The 16,445-nt window shown below is 47.2% G+C and overlaps 1 protein-coding gene across 4 annotated transcripts in view; it reads left to right on the top strand.

Moving 5' to 3' along the window:
• zfat (zinc finger and AT hook domain containing) overlaps nt 1-14,952 on the top strand; it is a 187,885-nt gene extending 172,933 nt beyond the window's left edge. For 2 of the 4 annotated variants that reach the window (XM_070895392.1, XM_070895402.1), the window contains exon 16: nt 13,765-14,952. In XM_070895392.1, coding sequence (XP_070751493.1) covers nt 13,765-14,010 — 246 coding nt within the window. In that variant the 3' untranslated portion in view covers nt 14,011-14,952. The remainder of the gene's footprint in view (nt 1-13,764) is intronic. The other 2 variants (XM_070895412.1, XM_070895384.1) reach the window with 1 other exon arrangement.
• The last annotated feature ends 1,493 nt before the right edge of the window (nt 14,953-16,445 follow it).

Here is a 16,445-nt window from a genome sequence, read left to right as displayed (position 1 = left end):
GGAGAGAGGGTTCTACAGAAACCAACAGGAACAAAGAGAGAGACGAGCACAATTACACAGTAACAGAGAAGTGAACCACAGATTTACACAGGGACAGAGAGAAAGGCCGGAATTTTGCCTACCTCGGCGGGTCCGGTGTGGACAGTGTTCGTGGCGGGTCGCGACCCCGCTGCTGGCTCCATCCCACTGTTGAAAATCGAATATCTTAATGGGGCCTATTAAGCCTACCCAGCGGGTTACCCGGCCCATTTAATGGAGCGGGTCTGATGACGTCATTCATGATGCCTTTTTTAAGCCGGGATCGTTAAATGGACCATGGCCACATTAGATTTTAAATTTAATCTAACAGTGCTGTCAGTGTACTACAGCATTGGAGTGCTGCATACACTAACAATGACTGCTTAGAGGCAGAGGGCTGCACCCAAGTTCACTGATGACTCCGCGGATGGGCGGAAGAGACCTCCCCTGGAGACCAAGACAACCTGATTGCAGAGGAGGTCACAAGCAGGGATGTGGTCAGGAATACCTGGGTGCAGTGATACAAACATTTCAATTAGGTCAGGAAACATTAGTACAAAGCCACACTCAACTTCATCCTGCTGTGCCCTTCATCACATTCCCATCACTCTGCCTTTCCTACCTTATTCCTGCACATCCTTACTTACACCAACATACCATGCACCTCCCCTCATCCCTTTTTCTCCATCAACATTATCACATCTCTCTAGCCACCCCTTACACTCACCCTTATCCTACCAACTAACAACACACCAGGGTAGGCACTGGGGTTTTATCCAATGTTTATATAAAGCTTCTGTTAATGTGTTGTACAGCATAAAAATCTTTATTTTCAACACTTTCCGGTCTTGGACAGTTTTGTGTGCACCTTTGGAAGTGGCTATGTGCGTTGCAGTGAATGGTGAGACATAACGCCTGCAATGGTGATGAGTGTGAAAGGAATGGTTTGGTCATTTTAGGGATGCTTTATGGTGTTGGTGTGGGGTGACGCTAACCTGGCGCATCGTGTACAGCGTAAACTTAACGAAATCTGGACATGATGATGCTATCCATGGCCTCCCAGGCAATAATGTGTTCGGGTGCTGATGCCCTGTATCCGGTGCAGCATCAGGTGATTGTGGAGAAAGTTGGTTTTGTTGGTGCTGCTAGTATTTGGGCTCATCATGGTCTGATTCTGAGGACCAAGGTGAGACAATATAAACGATACCCTTGTTGATGGACTAGATGGCTGGTGAAATACAGATGACAATAGTGAGAAAGTTCTTCTAATGAGGTGACGCTGGATGGAGACTTTGCTGGAAACACTTGCAGCCTGCAGAATGTGTGCTGGAAATGGACTGAACAACTCCTTCTGCTTGAGGAAAGTGATCATCTGTCAGGTGGGAGCTTTTACTGTATATTTGATGCTGTCAAGTAATCAGATGGAGTAATGGCCACAGAACTCCCGCCTCAGGTTGATCGATATGGTTCCCGAGCTGCGTGATCCCATGACCATGCAGGGAAATTAAAAATGTAAGGGGGAAAAAGGCTCTTAAATGCCTGTAAACTACCTGATGATTATGAGGTAGTGAACAAGAGGAATGAAAGGAAATGATTATTAGTAAGAAAATAGTGCTGGAGAAACTAATGGGACTGAAAGCTGATAAATCCCCAGGGCCTGATGATCTGCATCCCAGAGTACTAAAAGAGGTAGCCATGGAAGTAGTGGATGCATTGATTGTCATCTTCCAAAATTCTATAGATTATGGAACAGTTCCTGCGGATTAGAGGGTGGCAAATGTAACCCCACTATTGAAAAAAGGAGGGAGAGAGAAAACAGGAAACTACAGACTGGTTAGCCTAACATCAGTAGTAGGGAAAATGCTAGAGTCTATTATAAAGGATGTGATAACAGGGCACTTAGATAATATCAACGGGATTAGACAAAGTCAATGTGGATTTATGAAAGGAAAATAGATAAGGGAGAACCAGTGGATGTAGTGTATTTGGATTTTCAGAAGGCCTATGATAAAGTCCCACATAAGAGGAAAGTGTGCAAAATTAAAGCACATAGGATTGGAATAATATACAGGCATGGATTGAAAATTGGTCAACTGACAGGAAACAGAGAGTAGGAATAAACGGGTCTTTTTTTGGGATGGCGGGCAGTGACTAGTGAGGTACCACAGGGATCAGTGCTTGGGCCCCAGCTATTCATAATGTATATAAATTATTTGGATGAGGGAACCAAATGTAATATTTCAAGTTTGCTGATGACATAAACTAGGTGGGATTGCGAGTTGTGAGGCGGATGCAAGGACGCTGCAAGGCAATTGAGTGAGTGGGCAAACACATGGCAGATGCAGTATAACATGGATAAATGTGAAGTTATCCACTTTGGTAGGAAAACCATAAAGACAAAGTATTATTTAAATGGTGATAGCTTGGGAAATGTTGATGTACAAAGGGACCTGGGTGTCCTTGTATACCAGTCATTGAAAGCAAACCTGCAGGTGCAGCAAGCAGTTAGGAAGGCAAATGATATGTTGGCCTTCATTGCAAGAGGATTTGAGTACAGGTGCAAGGATGTCTTACTACAGTTAAACAGGGCCTTGGTGAGACCACATCTGAAGTATTGTGTGCAGTTTTAGTCTCCTTACCTAAAAAGGATATACTTGCCATAGAGGGAGTGCAGCGAAGGTTCACCAGACTGATTCCTGGGATGGCAGGACTGTCGTATGAGGAGAGATTGGATCGACTAGGCCTGTATTCACTAGAGTTTAGAAGAATGAGAGGGGATCTCACTGAAACGTATAAAATTCTGACTGGGTTGGACAGACTGGATGCGGAGAGGATGTTTCCCTTGGCTGAGAAGTCTAGAACAAGGGCTCACAATTGGCTCAGTGACAGGAAGCAAAGGGTGGTGGGGAATGGATATTTTTCAGACTGGGAGATGGTTTGCAGTGGTGTTCCCCAAGGGTCAGTTTTGGGTCCATTACTTTTTGCAATTTTTATAAACAAGCTAGATTCAGGTGCATTATAAAGTGTGCAGATGATACGAAACTTGGCAAAGTTTGGATGATGATGAGGATAGTTCAGGGTGACATAGACAGGATGATGAAATGGTCAGAAGCATGGCAGATGGAGCTCAATGTGGAGAAGTGTGAAATTATGCATTTTGGGAGGAGTAATATGGAAAGACAGTATACTGTAAATGGCACGATTTGGAAAAGTGTAGATGAGCAGAGATCTTGGTGCCTATATACACAAATCCTTAAAGGTGGCAGGGCAAGTTGATAAGCTGGTTAAAAAAGCATTTGGGTTAACTTGGGTTTATAAATAGACAAATAGAATATTTGGGAATATGTGGGACTTCAGTTATGAGGAGAGGTTGGAAAAGTTAGGTCTGTTCTCCTTGTAGCAGAGAAGGTTAAGAGGTGACCTAATAGAGGCTTTCAAGATGATGAGAGGTTTAGATATAGTAGAATACAGAAAAACTATTCCCTCTGGCGAGTGGATAAATAACCAGAGGTCATAGATTCAAAATCATTGACAAAAGATCTAGAGGGGAAATGAAGAGAATTTGTTTCACTCAGAGAGTTGTTGGGATCTGGAACACTCTACCTGAAAAGGTGGTGGAAGCTGAATACATAAGTAATTTTAAAAGGAAGCTCATCAGGTACTTAGATTTAATGACATAAATCACAGGTGTGGGACTAAGCACGACTGCTCTTTCAAAGAGCCAGCACAGGCACACTGGCCTCCTTCTGTGATTCTGTAAGTGATTCTATGAAGTTGGAGAAGAGGAACAAGTTAACAATGAACTTATGCAGAAGGATTTATAATTGTAGTTTTGAAATGGAGAAGGATAGTGCATGAACAAAGGAAGCTACCCAATATAGTTGAGTATTGGGAATGGTTGTTGACTAGTCGTGTTTTGGGTGTGGGGGGAGGGGATGTCGTGAAAGAGAGCAGTTTGGAGTGGGCAGGCAAGAGATGGGAGAGAAACTCAGGTTTGCAGGAGACTTGGGCTAGGGTAACGGAGGGGGCTGGGGTTGTCGGGGTCTATTGGTGGGGAGAGAATGGGAAGTGGTGGCTGAGGTAACGATATCAATCGACAAATTATGAAAATTGAAACTCGTTGAGGACTAATCGCCACTTCTTGATTTACTTTATTTTAAGAACATAGCAAAACCCAGAGTGTGGAAAGACCATTTGGTCCATTCAGAATCCCTCCCACACCAGAGGCTGTAATTTGCTAGATTTCCTGTATGATCTTTGGGTGGTATTCACCAATCTGGAGCGGTAAGTGGGGCGGGAATCTGTAGGACTAAGTCGGTGCCCATTTTTTCATCTGCCCAATTTTCTGCCATCATTTCCAGCTATAACTGGAAGTGTACACAAAGGTTAACCCGAACTTCCGGTCGCCTGTCACTTTAATTCTCTGCTCATTCCCACTCTGACCTCTCTGTCTTCGGCCTCCTACAATGCTCCAATGAAGCTTAAAGCAAGCTCGAGGAACAACATTTCATCTTTCGTTTAGGCACTTTATAGCCTTCTGGACACAACATCATAAAAATCATAGAAATTTACAGCACGAAAGGAGGACATTTCGGCCCATCGTGTCCGTGTTGGCCAACAAGAGGCTATGCAACCTATTCCCACTTTCCAGCTCTAGGTCCATAGCCCTGCCGGTTACAGCACTTCAAGTACACATCCAAGTACTTTTTAAATGTGGTGAGGGTTTCTGCCTCTACCACCCTTTCACACAGTGAGTTCCAGACCCCCACAACCCTTTGGGTGAAGACCTGCTTCCACTCCTAAAGTGAGTCCTTTGGTGGCTGAACAGTCCAATGCGAGAGCCACAGACCCTGTCACAGGTGGGACAGACATTCGTCGGGGGAAGGAGGGGAGTGGGACTGATTTGCCGCACGCTCCTTCTGCTGCCTGCGCCTGACCTCTTCATGCTCTCGGCGTTTCGATTCAAAGAGTTCAACACCCTCCCAGATGTACTTTCTCCGCCTAGGGCGGTCTTCGGCCAGGATCTCCCAGGCGTCAGTGGTGAGGTCGCACTTTACCAAGGAGGCTTTGAGGGTGTCCTTGTAACTTTTCCGCTGCCCATCTTTGGCTTGTTTGCCATGAAGAAGCTTCACATAGAGCAATTGCTTCGGGAGCCTCGTGTCTGGCATGCAAACTATGTGGCCTGTCCAGCGAAACTGATCGAGCGTGGTCAGTGCTTCAATGCTGGGGATGTTAGCCTGGGCAAGGACACTGACGATGGTGAGCCTGTCCTCCCAGGGGATTTGCAGGATCTTGCGGAGACATCGTTGGTATATCTCCAGCGACTTGAGGTGTCTTCTGTACATCGTCCATGCCTCTGACCCATACAGGAGGGCGGGTATTACTATAGCCCTGAATACCATGACCTTGGTGGTAGATTTGAGGGCCTGGTCGTCAAACACTCTTTTCCTCAGGCGGCCAAAGGCTGCAGTGGCGCACTGGAGGCGATGTTGAATCTCCGCATCAGTGTCTGCTTTTGTTGATAAAAGGCTCCCGAGTTATGGGAAGTGGTCCATGTTGTCGATGGCCGCGCAGTGTATCTTGATGACTGGGGGACAGTGCTGTGCAGCGAGGACAGGCTGGTAGAGGACCTTTGCTTTACGGATGTTAAGCGTAAGGCCCATGCTTTCATATGCCTCGGTGAATACATCGACTATATCCTGCAGCTCAGCCTCAGAATGTGCGCAGACGCAGGCGTCGTCCGCATACTGCAGCTCAACGACAGAGGTTGGGGTGATCTTGGACCTGGCCTGGAGGCGGCGTAGGTTAAACAGCTTCCCACTGGTTCTGTAGTTTAGTTCCACTCCAGCTGGGAACTTGTTAACTGTGAGGTGGAGCATGGCAGTGAGGAAGATTGAGAAGAGGGTTGGAGCAATGACGCAGCCCTGTTTGACCCCGATCCGGATGTGGATTGGGTCTGTGATGGAACCGCTGGTATTGATCATGGCCTGCATGTCGTCGTGGAGCTGGCGAAGGATGTTGACAAAGTTTTGGAGGCATCCAAAAGAGAGGAGGACGCTCCATAAGCCCTCACGGTTGACAGTGTCAAAGGCCTTTGTAAGATCGAAAAAGGCCATGTATGAGGGCTGGCGTTGCTCCCTGCATTTTTCCTGCAGCTGTCGCGCTGCAAAGATCATGTCTGTTGTGTCCCGTGGGGAATGAAATCCACACTGTGATTCTGGGAGGAGCTCCTCGGCCACAGGGAGAAGATGGTTGAGGAGAACTCTAGCGACAACCTTCCCAGTGGCTGATAGCAGGGAGATGCCCCAGTAGTTGCCGCAGTCGGACTTGTCCCCCTTTTTAAAGATGGTCACGATCACTGCATCTCAGATCTCCCGGCATGCTCTCCTCCCTCCAAATGAAAGAGATGAGGTCATGTATCCGCGCCAACAGCGCCTCTCCGCCATATTTTAGCACCTCGGCAGGAATTCCATCCGCAGCCTTGTTATTCTTAAGCTGTTTTATGGCTTTGCCTATCTCGTGCAGCGTTGGGGTTTCACTGAGGTGGTGGCGGGTTGCATGCTGCGGGATAGAGTTGAGAACACTCGAGTCAAAAGGCAGAGTCTCGATTGCGGAGATCTTCAAAGTGCTCCTTCCAGCGGGCCCTGACAACCTCGGTGTCCTTAATGAGTGTTTCCCCATTCTTGGCCAGGAGTGGGGTGGGGCCTTGTGAGTTTGGACCGTAGATGGCCTTGACTGCAATGAAGAATCCTCGCATATCGTGGCTGTCGGCCAGTTGTTGTATCTCCTGTGCTTTCTCCATCTACCACCTGTTCTGTAGGTCCCGGGTTTTTTGTTGGACCTCAGCCTTGAGCCGTCTGTAACGTTGCTTTGCAGCTCCCGAGTTGGTTTGTTGCTTGAGGCTCAGAAATGCACTGCGCTTACGATCTATTAGCTCTTGGAACTCCTGATCACTTTCATCAAACCAGCCCTAGTGTTTTCTGGTTGAGTAACCAAATGTCTCTTCACAGGCACTGGTTATGAAGACCTGGAAGGCAGACCAAGCGCTGTGGGCAATCAGCATCTCAAGGTCATCAAGGCATGCCCGATTAGCTGTGAGGCGCTGGCTGTATAGGGTTCTCTTAGCTGGGTCTTTAAGTGCCCCAGGATTAACTTTTTTGCGGCACTGCTTCTGCTCTCCCCTCTGCTTTGGGGCTATGTTTATATTGATGATGGATCGGATTAGGCGGTGGTCCGTCCAGCAGTCGTTAGCTCCTATCATGGCACAGGTGATGCGCACATCCTTGCGATCCCTGGCTCGGAGGATGATGTAGTCGAGCAGGTGCCAGTGTTTGGAGCAAGGGTGTTGCCACGATGCCTTGTAATTGTCCCTCTGACGGAACAGGGTGTTGGTGATGAGTTTGTGTTCTAGACATTTTGTCAGGAGTAGGCTTTCCCAGCCCCCTTTCTGACAATCACGCCTCCCCAGAGGGCTGTGTCTTTGTCGACCCTGGCATTAAGGTCACCTAGGAGGATCAATTTGTCGCCCGTGGGGACGCGGAACAGGGATGTCTCGAGGTTGGAATAAAAACCCTCTTTAGCCTCATCCGTTGCATCGAGTGCTGGGGCATACACACTGATGAGTGTGGTGCATTGGTTCTGGGATAGGGTAAGAGGAAGAGTCATGAAGTGTTCGTTAACCTCACAGGGGGAGTGTTTGAGGCGGTCGACCAGTTCATTTTTGACGGCGAAGCCAACTCCACGAAGGCGGCCTTCTTCCTCTGGTATTCCTTTCCAGAAAAAGGTGTAACCTCCACCCTGTTCCTTGAGCTGGCCTTCCCCTGCCTGCCAGGTCTCGCTTAGGGCGGCGATGTCAGTGTCAAAACGTCTAAGTTCCCGGGCAACTATGACAGTGCGGCGTTCCGGCCTGTTGCTGTTAGAATTGTCCATGAGGATCCTGACGTTCCAGGTCCCGAACTTCATATTAGTGAGGTGGAAGATGCCTGTGCGTGAGTTCTTTTAACATGGGGTGGCCGCTGCACCCTGGCAACCTCACGGGCTTAGCCGAGCAAGGTCTTGGTCCAGTGGCAAGGGGTCCAAGACGACTGGAGACCAGGCACTGCTGTATGAGCCTAATTGCCTACGGCGAGATGTTGGCCGTAAGCCTGGCGCCGAGTAGCGCCATTGATGGTAGATGGCCCGAGGCTTGGTTAGGGGGCAGGCATTGGGAAGGTCAGCTGCCCGCTGGGGTTCCGAGGGATGTTTTGGGAAGTTTCTTCCAAGGTTAAAAATTTCCCCAGAGGTTTCCAAGTTGTTTTAAAAGTTTAAGAATTTAAAAGTGCAATCTTGCACAATCAGTGCAATCACATCCTTCCTGTAATGCGAGTTCAACAATTTCAGACCATAATCTCTGCCCACATTTTGTTCCCTTTCCTCGCTTTCTATTTTAACAAAAACTCTCCCCCCTTTATTTTAAGTTTGTTTCTCTGTTTTCCATGACAGCTGATAATCATTCTGCCATTCACACTCTATCTAGACTCGCCTTTTGTTTCCTAACCTATGCTTTTACAATCTCAATTCGGCCCACTATCCCCTTTGTCTCTCAAACTTCTTCTGCCTTCCGCCCTATCACATACTTTCCCTTTTGTTCTTTCCTACCTTCCCACTTTCAGGGCCCCAGCACTTCCTTAAGAATATGTTCATTTCGAACTATTGCCTGTTCTGACGAAGGGTCTTCGACCTGAAACGTTAACTCTGTTTTTCTCTCCACAGATGCTGCCTGACCCGCTGACATTTCCAGCATTTTTTGTTTTTATTTCAGATTCCAGCATCCGCAGTATTTTGCTTTGCTGTACGCCCTAAAATTGGTGGTGTATTTAAATAGGCCTGTAGTCACATTACATGTCCCAATTTCTGTCATTGTTGCCTCATTAATATAGAACATCTGTCACTTCCATAATAAACAAACATCCAATGTTGCTAGGCAATAATATATTTATAGAGCACCTTTCATGTCATCTCCGGCACTTTCTCCTCCTTTGAACAACTCGCCTTAATCCACCAATTTCACTTCATTTAAAATTCTCGTTCTGTACCGCCCACCCAAGTATAATAAAAATGTTATCACCGAGATATCTTCACTGCGTTCCTCCCTCAGCTTCTGCACCGAGCGACTTCTCATCCTCTGTGATTTCAACCTCCATCTCAATTCATCATGCTCTCTCTCCTCTGAGTTCACTCTCCTCCTATCCGCCCTTAATCTTTCCCTCCATATGAACTCCCAGCCCATATTCACGGCCACCCCCTTGACCTTGCCACCTCTCGTGCCCTCGCTATTCCTACTGTGTCAATCGCTGATAAGGCCATCTCTGACCATTTCCTTGTATCGCTTTCCAACCACACCACCCTTCCGTCACCTAACCCTACTTCCTTCTGCTTGCGTCCCTGGACAAATCTCTCTCCAAACACCTACAACTGCACTTCTCAACTCCAAACTGTCCAGCCTTTGGTCCGCCATTCACCATAACATTTGTGCAGCCACCGATCTCCTCAACCACACCCTCACCACTGCCTTTGAGGCCCTGATCCCCATTAAAACCATTACTCTCTCACCCTGGCCATTCCCCCGGTACAGCTCTCATCTTCGCTCCCTCAAGTCCAAGGGGCGCAGACTTGAACGGATGTGGTGGACGACTGGTTTAGCCATTCACCGCCAGATCTTGCTGGACCACATAAAGCTTTATCGGATCTTACTCTTGTCTGCCAAAACTGCTCATTATTCCTGTTGTGTATCTGTAAAGCATGCACTCCCATGTTCCGCCACCAGGGAGTTCATCCCCTGAAGTCCCAAGGGATCCCAGCAACCCTTGGGAGCACTGTATATAAGCCGGCCCCTAAGGCCTGTTCCTCACTCTGGAGTGCCTTCTTAAAGACTGAGGTCACTGTTACTTTAACCTCCCTGTGTGCAGCCTCATTTGTGTTAGAAACACAATAACTGGCGATGAGAATACGAATCCAACGCAAAGATGCAGCAAACTGTGGGCATCCTGGAGAAGTTCTCGGAGGGTTAGGGACCAAACGAGGCTGCGGTTCACAGACTGCCCTGAACAACCCACAGCAGAAACCTTCTTTTTCGAGCCCACAACACACACCCAAAGGATCAACGACACCACGCCGGACCAGGAAATCGAACCCATCACGCCCAACAGCCCAGCAAGCCAGGTTCACCCAGCAGCCCTGCAGGGTCAACAACACGCCAGCCCAGCGAGGGCACAGCCAAAACACCAGAACAGACATTTGTACCGAGGCGGTCCACCAGGCTCCCGACCGCCTCACCTTGTAAATAGTTTTCACTGACTTTGTGGGGGAGTGATGTTGTGTATCTATAAAGCATGCACTCCCATGTTCCGCCACCAGGGAGCTCATCCCCTGAAGTCCCAAGGGATCCCAGCATCCCTTGGGAGCACTGTATATAAGCCGGCCCTAATGCCTGTTCCTCACTCTGGAGTGCCTTCTTAAAGACTGAGGTCACTGTTACTTTAACCTCCCTGTGTGCAGCCTCATCTGTGTTAGGAACACAATAATTCCAGGATCATTCTGGAATGCAAAGATAACCCCCGGCTACTATTCTCCCACTGCTAACTGTCTTCTTAAACCCATCTTCTCTGACTCCACCACACTCACCTCCAGCAACAAATGTGAGGAGTTCATGGACTTCTTTGTCTCAAAGATTGAGACCATCGATCATCTGCCTCTGCCACTTCCCTTCCGACCCTAGCCCACTGAGCCAAACTTTCTCTGAGGTTCCCCCGTGCCATAGCCCTGAACTCGGATCTTTCACCAGTTTCTCTCCGATCTCCCCTCTTGACCTCTTCACGCTCATCTTGTCCGTGAGACCCACTTCCTGCTCCCTTGACCCTATTTCCATTAAAGTACTGACCACCCAACTTCCTTTTCTGGCTTCCATGTTAGCTGACATTGTTAGAGGTTTACTCTCCCCAGGTACTGGCCCCTCTTCTTCAAATCTGCTGTCATCAGCCCTCTCCTCAAAAAAAAAAAACAACCCTTAACTCCACTGTGCTTGCAAGCTACCGGTCCATCTCCAACCTCCCTTTCCTCTCCAAAGTCCCTGAACGTGTTGTCGCCTTCGAAATCCATGCCCATCTTTCCCAGAATTTCATCAACAGTGTCAGTTTCCACATGTACGCTGATGACACCCAGCTCTACCTCACCACCACTTCTCTTGCCCCCTTCGTGGTCTCTAAATTGTCAGACTGCTTATCCGACATCCAGTATTGGATGAGTAGAAATTTTCTCCAACTAAATATCGGAAAGAGCGAAGACATTATCTTTGGTCCCCGTCTCATACTAGCCACCGACTCCCACTCCACCCTAGCATACCCTAGCATCTGTCTGAGGCTGTTCTCAACCGAGATGTCATATTGGACCCTGAACTGAGCTTCCGGCCAAATATCCGCGGCATAACTAAAACCACCTATTTCCTCCTCTGTAACATTGCCCGTCTTCACCCCGCCTCAGCTCGTCTGCTGCTGAAACCCTCATCCATTACTTTGTTACCTCTAGACTGGACTACTCCAATGCACTCCTAGCTGGCCTCCCACATTCTACCCTACGTAAATTTGAGGTGATCCAAAACCCGTGTCCTAACTCGCACCAAGTCCAGCTCACCCATCACCCCTGTGCTTGCTGACCTACATTGACTCTTAGTTAAGCAACGTCTGGATTTCAAAATTCTCATCCTTGTTTACAAATCCTTCCATAGCTCACCCCTCCCTATCTCTATAATCTTCAGCCTCACAACCCCCTTCCCCCCCCACCCCATCTGCGCTCCTCAAATTCTGGCCTCTTGAGCATCCCTGATTATAACTGCTCAACCATTGGTGGCCGTGCCTTCAGCTGCCTGGGCCCTAAGCTCTGGAACTCCCTCCCATGCCTCTCTGCCCCTCTACCTCTCTTTCCTCCTTTAAGACGTTCCTTAAAACTTACCTCTTTCACCAAGCTTTTGGACATCGGCCATAATTTGTTATGTGGCTTGGTGTCAAATTCATTTGTTTTGTCTTATAACACTCCTGTGAAGCGCCTTGGGACATTTTGCTATGTTAAAGATGCTATATAAATACAAGTTGTTGTTGTTGTTGAATATCCAAAATTGCTTTGAAACCAATGGATTACATTCGAAGTGTTTTCTGCAAGGCAGATGTGGCAGTCAGTTTACGCACAGCAAGGTCCTGCAAACAGCAATGAGATAATGACCAGTTAATCTGTTTGGTATTGGTTGAGAGATAAGTGTTAGCCAGGACAGAACTTCCCAGCCCATCTTTGTATAGAGCCATGGAATCTATAATATCCAGCTGAACAGGCAAGATGGTTTAATGTCTCACCCAAAAGATGTCACCTACCACAATGTAGCACTCTGTCACCAGTGCACTGAAGCGTCAGCCTAAATTACTTGCTTTAAGTCCTGCCATGGGACTTGAACCATGACCTTTTTGAGAAAAGAGTGCTACCACTGAGCGAAAATGGCACTTTAGTAGATTTAAAGGGCTCATAGAAATCTTGTTCCTCAGCCAATTTTGACCTTACTTCTGTATTTATACTTCTGGCAACCTTGATGCCTTCTGATGTTGTGCCCTTATTTTAGTCCCACCCTCATTCCAAGAGGCCACAATAAGGCTATTTCCATTGAGAATTTTTATTTAAAAGAGTCATAGATTGCATAATTGGTCATACTTGCTTGTTTGATTAATCTCATTACCTTTGATTAATCTCATTATCTCTGTCATTGGGAAAGGATTCCATTCTCTAACGTCCTGCTCATTTATAACAAAGTGAGTGTTGACAGCAATGTGTCAGCCAATGATTTACAACAGTCTATTTTACAGCAAACAAGATCTATTTATTCAACAAACTGAGTCTATTTAAAAAGAGTCCCTACAAATTACGGCAAACCGAATTTGTGTCTTAAAGTGCAGCAAAGTCTCTTTATAAACACAGGATTATTTCTCCAGCAAAATACAGTGAGTGGAGGATAATTACATAATACAAATTATGTGTGTAAAATCAATCCCAGTCACTTGCAGTACAGCAGTCCCCAGGCGTGATTGATGGACGGGAATAGTGGTGTCATTATATGCAGCCTAGAGTTGGAGGTCTTGCTGCAGGAGGTGCGACAAAGGAGGGTCGTCCTATTTAGTTGCTGATAGGGAATCTCCAGTAAAAGCACAGGGGTTGAATGATGGATGTTGCCGATTGAGTTAATGCAGTCACCAGGCTCCCACGTCCATCATTGCAAATGAAGACGAAATGTGCCACCATCAGGGGCAAGGTGAAGTTACATTACTCCTCCATTTTCCTCACATTTTTTGTGGGCCCCATTAAGCATGGCACAAGCCTATGTTGAGATCTTTCTTCTCCAGAAGGTATCTTTCAAGAATTGTGCACAGCAGTGCAGTTGATGTCGGTAACCCACAACTGTTACGCATAAGGCCCCATCAGCAATGTCTGCTGTTGGAAATGTACCCTTTTCTGCATAGGCTCACTCAGGAAGAATAGCCACTTGAGTGAAGTACCTGAGTGCTGCTGCTACCCATTGTCTAGAAAGAGCCAACACGTTTTGGAGAGAAGGGGAGAAGACAGGGGGAAGATATAAGAAATACAGCATTCTGTGGTAAGGTATTTCTGAGGTAGCAGATTTGAGTAGGCAAATTGCACTGATCCTTTTCTTTTTGATTGCTTTCTTACCTTCAGGCTGAGGATGAAACAGCAGGCAATCACACAGTGATGATCCAGCAGGCCTTGGAGCAGGCCTCAGTGGAGCTCGGAGAGGGGCATCATCTGGTCGAGCAAGTCGTAGTCTCCTCTGACGATGTGGAAGGCATTGAAACAGTGACTGTTTACACTCAGGGCGAAGAGACATCTGAATTCATCGTTTACGTACAAGAGGCTGTGCAAGCGGAGGAGCAGACAACACAACAGCACGCTGAGGAGCTGTAACTGCTCCTACAATTTTTAACCAGGACTTCAGCTGGTTGGAACAAAAAGGCACCAAGGGCCCTGTTTCTGGTTTGCATAAAATAATGGCAATAGTAGTGCAATGAACTCTGTCCAGCTCAAACTGGCAGAATATAACAAAACAGGAATTCTCCAGACAAAGGAATGGTTTGGGACCGGTTTCTTTCTGTTACTCCACTTTTCTCATTTGTAATTACCTTTTTGCCAGCCCACACACCCCCTCCTTCCCTGTTCCCCCGAGTTAGTTTCCGAGATCCATGCTTCTCTTCGTGGTGATCAGGAACAACAAGATGGCTCAATCAAAGGACAGTGCCTTGGATACGAGCCAGGGTAGGCCACCCCAGGTAAATCCGTTTAGGCGATGGGGCGTGGCTTCACATTTTTTCCGAACACCGCCTCATGTGTGGACTGTTTGCGGGGGGGGACAGGAGGGAATACTCAGACTGGAGAAACTCGGGAAGTTCAAAGCCATGGACACCTGACAGTTGAATTTGATTTTTCTTCCTGTTTTTTTTTAGGACAGTTTCAGACTGGCATCTTTGTGAAGTACGAGTCTAGCTGAATTACAGGTTAAAAAAAATATAAAGAGGGCAAGAACATTTTTTATTTATTCGATGTTGGTAGTGACTCGGAGCTATTTTGAGATCTTCATATATCCTGAAAACCGGTCAAACTATATTGGAACGTCAGCAGATCACACATGTGCGAGAGGGTGAAACTGGTATACATTCTGTGCCGTAGGCAGTGAATGAAGTAGCAGCGCGACAGACACATTGAATAAAGAATCAAAGCAACACTTTTTTTTGTAATAACTTCTATTTATGATTTTTATGGAGAAGATAACAGTACACATCCAGAAACGTATAAAAATGCATGGATAAAAAGTGAAGACTTGCAAATGCTGAAATTCTGAAATAAAAACAGAAAATGCTGAAACACAGAGCAAATCTGTCAGTATGTGTAAAGTTAACAATTCAAATGTAGACCCTTAGCCAGATCTAGAAAGTGGGATTTGAGCAAATTATTTTATAGGACTGAACAAAATAAAGGCGGGGTATGGGAGAATAAGAAATAAAAGGCAAGTTAGATATACATCTTAGTACAAAGAAATGGGTTCAATGTAAACTGGTTGTTAAATAGTTAATGGGTTTAATATTAACACATTGTGTAGGACTGGAATCACACATAGGCCAGACCAGATAATGTTCCCATTTTCCATACTTTGGGAGCCTACTGTCAGCAAGGGCAGACATCGACGACGAGGTCCTCCAGTGTGCCAGCGCAGCCTTCAGTTCAAGGACACCCTCAAAGCCTCCTTGATAAAGTGCAACATCCCCACCGGCACCTGGGAATCCCTGGCCCAAGACCGCCCCAAGTGGAGAAAGTGCATCCAGGAGGGCGCTGAGCACCTCAAGTCTTGTCGCCGAGAGTATGCAGAAACCAAAGGCAGATAGTGGAAGGAGCATGCGGAAAACCAGATTACCCACCCACCCTTTCCTTCAACCACTGTCTGTCCCATCTGTGACAGAGACTGTAATTCTCTTATTGGACTGTACAGTCACCTGAGAACTCACATTTAGAGTGGAAGCAAATCTTCCTCGATTTCGAGGGACTGCCTATGATGATGATGAGACCGGATAAGAACAGAAGGTTTTCTTCCCTAAAGTACTTTAGTGAATCAGTTGGGTTTTTACAATAATCAGACAACATCTTGGCCTCTGTTATTGGTCTTGATTTTGCAGTCAGCAGTAAAGGAACGGCGCTCGCCATTCACCTCACTGACAGCTGTCCACAAAGTTTTTGCAGGCTTTGGAGAAGACTTGCTCTAATTCAGCGTCTGATCCAGTGTAGTGCCATGTACAGGGGATTTGTGGCATCTGAGCAGAGCGAGAAACAGCGAGGCTCTTCAACCAATAAGATTGAAAATCCTCAGAGTCATGCAGAATCTAAACAGAATGATTATCTGCAAGAACACTTCTGCGCATGCGCAAGGTATCCCAGAGCCGTGCATGCACAGTACCTCACAGTTGCAGCCACGCTTTCCTGAGCGCCGTAAGAAGGTCACTTAATCTATTGGTGGCCGGGGATGGTGGAAGAGAGAGGGAATCAGAGGGGGTGGGGGGCGGGGGGAGGGGGTGGGAAGTAGAGAGAGAAGATTGGAGCAGGATAGAAAAAGGGGATCAGAGGGAGGAAGGGGAAGAGAGAGGATCAGAGGGGAAGAGAGAGTGAATCTGAGGCGGAGGAGACAGAGGATCAGAGAGTGGAAATCAGAGGGGATAGATGGTGAGTGAGTGAGGAGAGGGAAAGAGGATCGAAGGGAGATGAGGGGAAGAGTGGATTGGGGGGGGGAGGGGAAAGGAGGTCAGGATCTCAGGAGGGAGAAAAGGTCAGGAACTCAGGATTGGGGGGGGGGGAGT

Source organism: Pristiophorus japonicus, chromosome 1 (assembly GCF_044704955.1).
Source record: "Pristiophorus japonicus isolate sPriJap1 chromosome 1, sPriJap1.hap1, whole genome shotgun sequence".
NCBI lineage: Eukaryota > Metazoa > Chordata > Chondrichthyes > Pristiophoridae > Pristiophorus > Pristiophorus japonicus.
The sequence above is the reverse complement of the archived record's forward strand: the minus strand, read 5'-3'. Positions and strand labels throughout refer to the sequence as shown.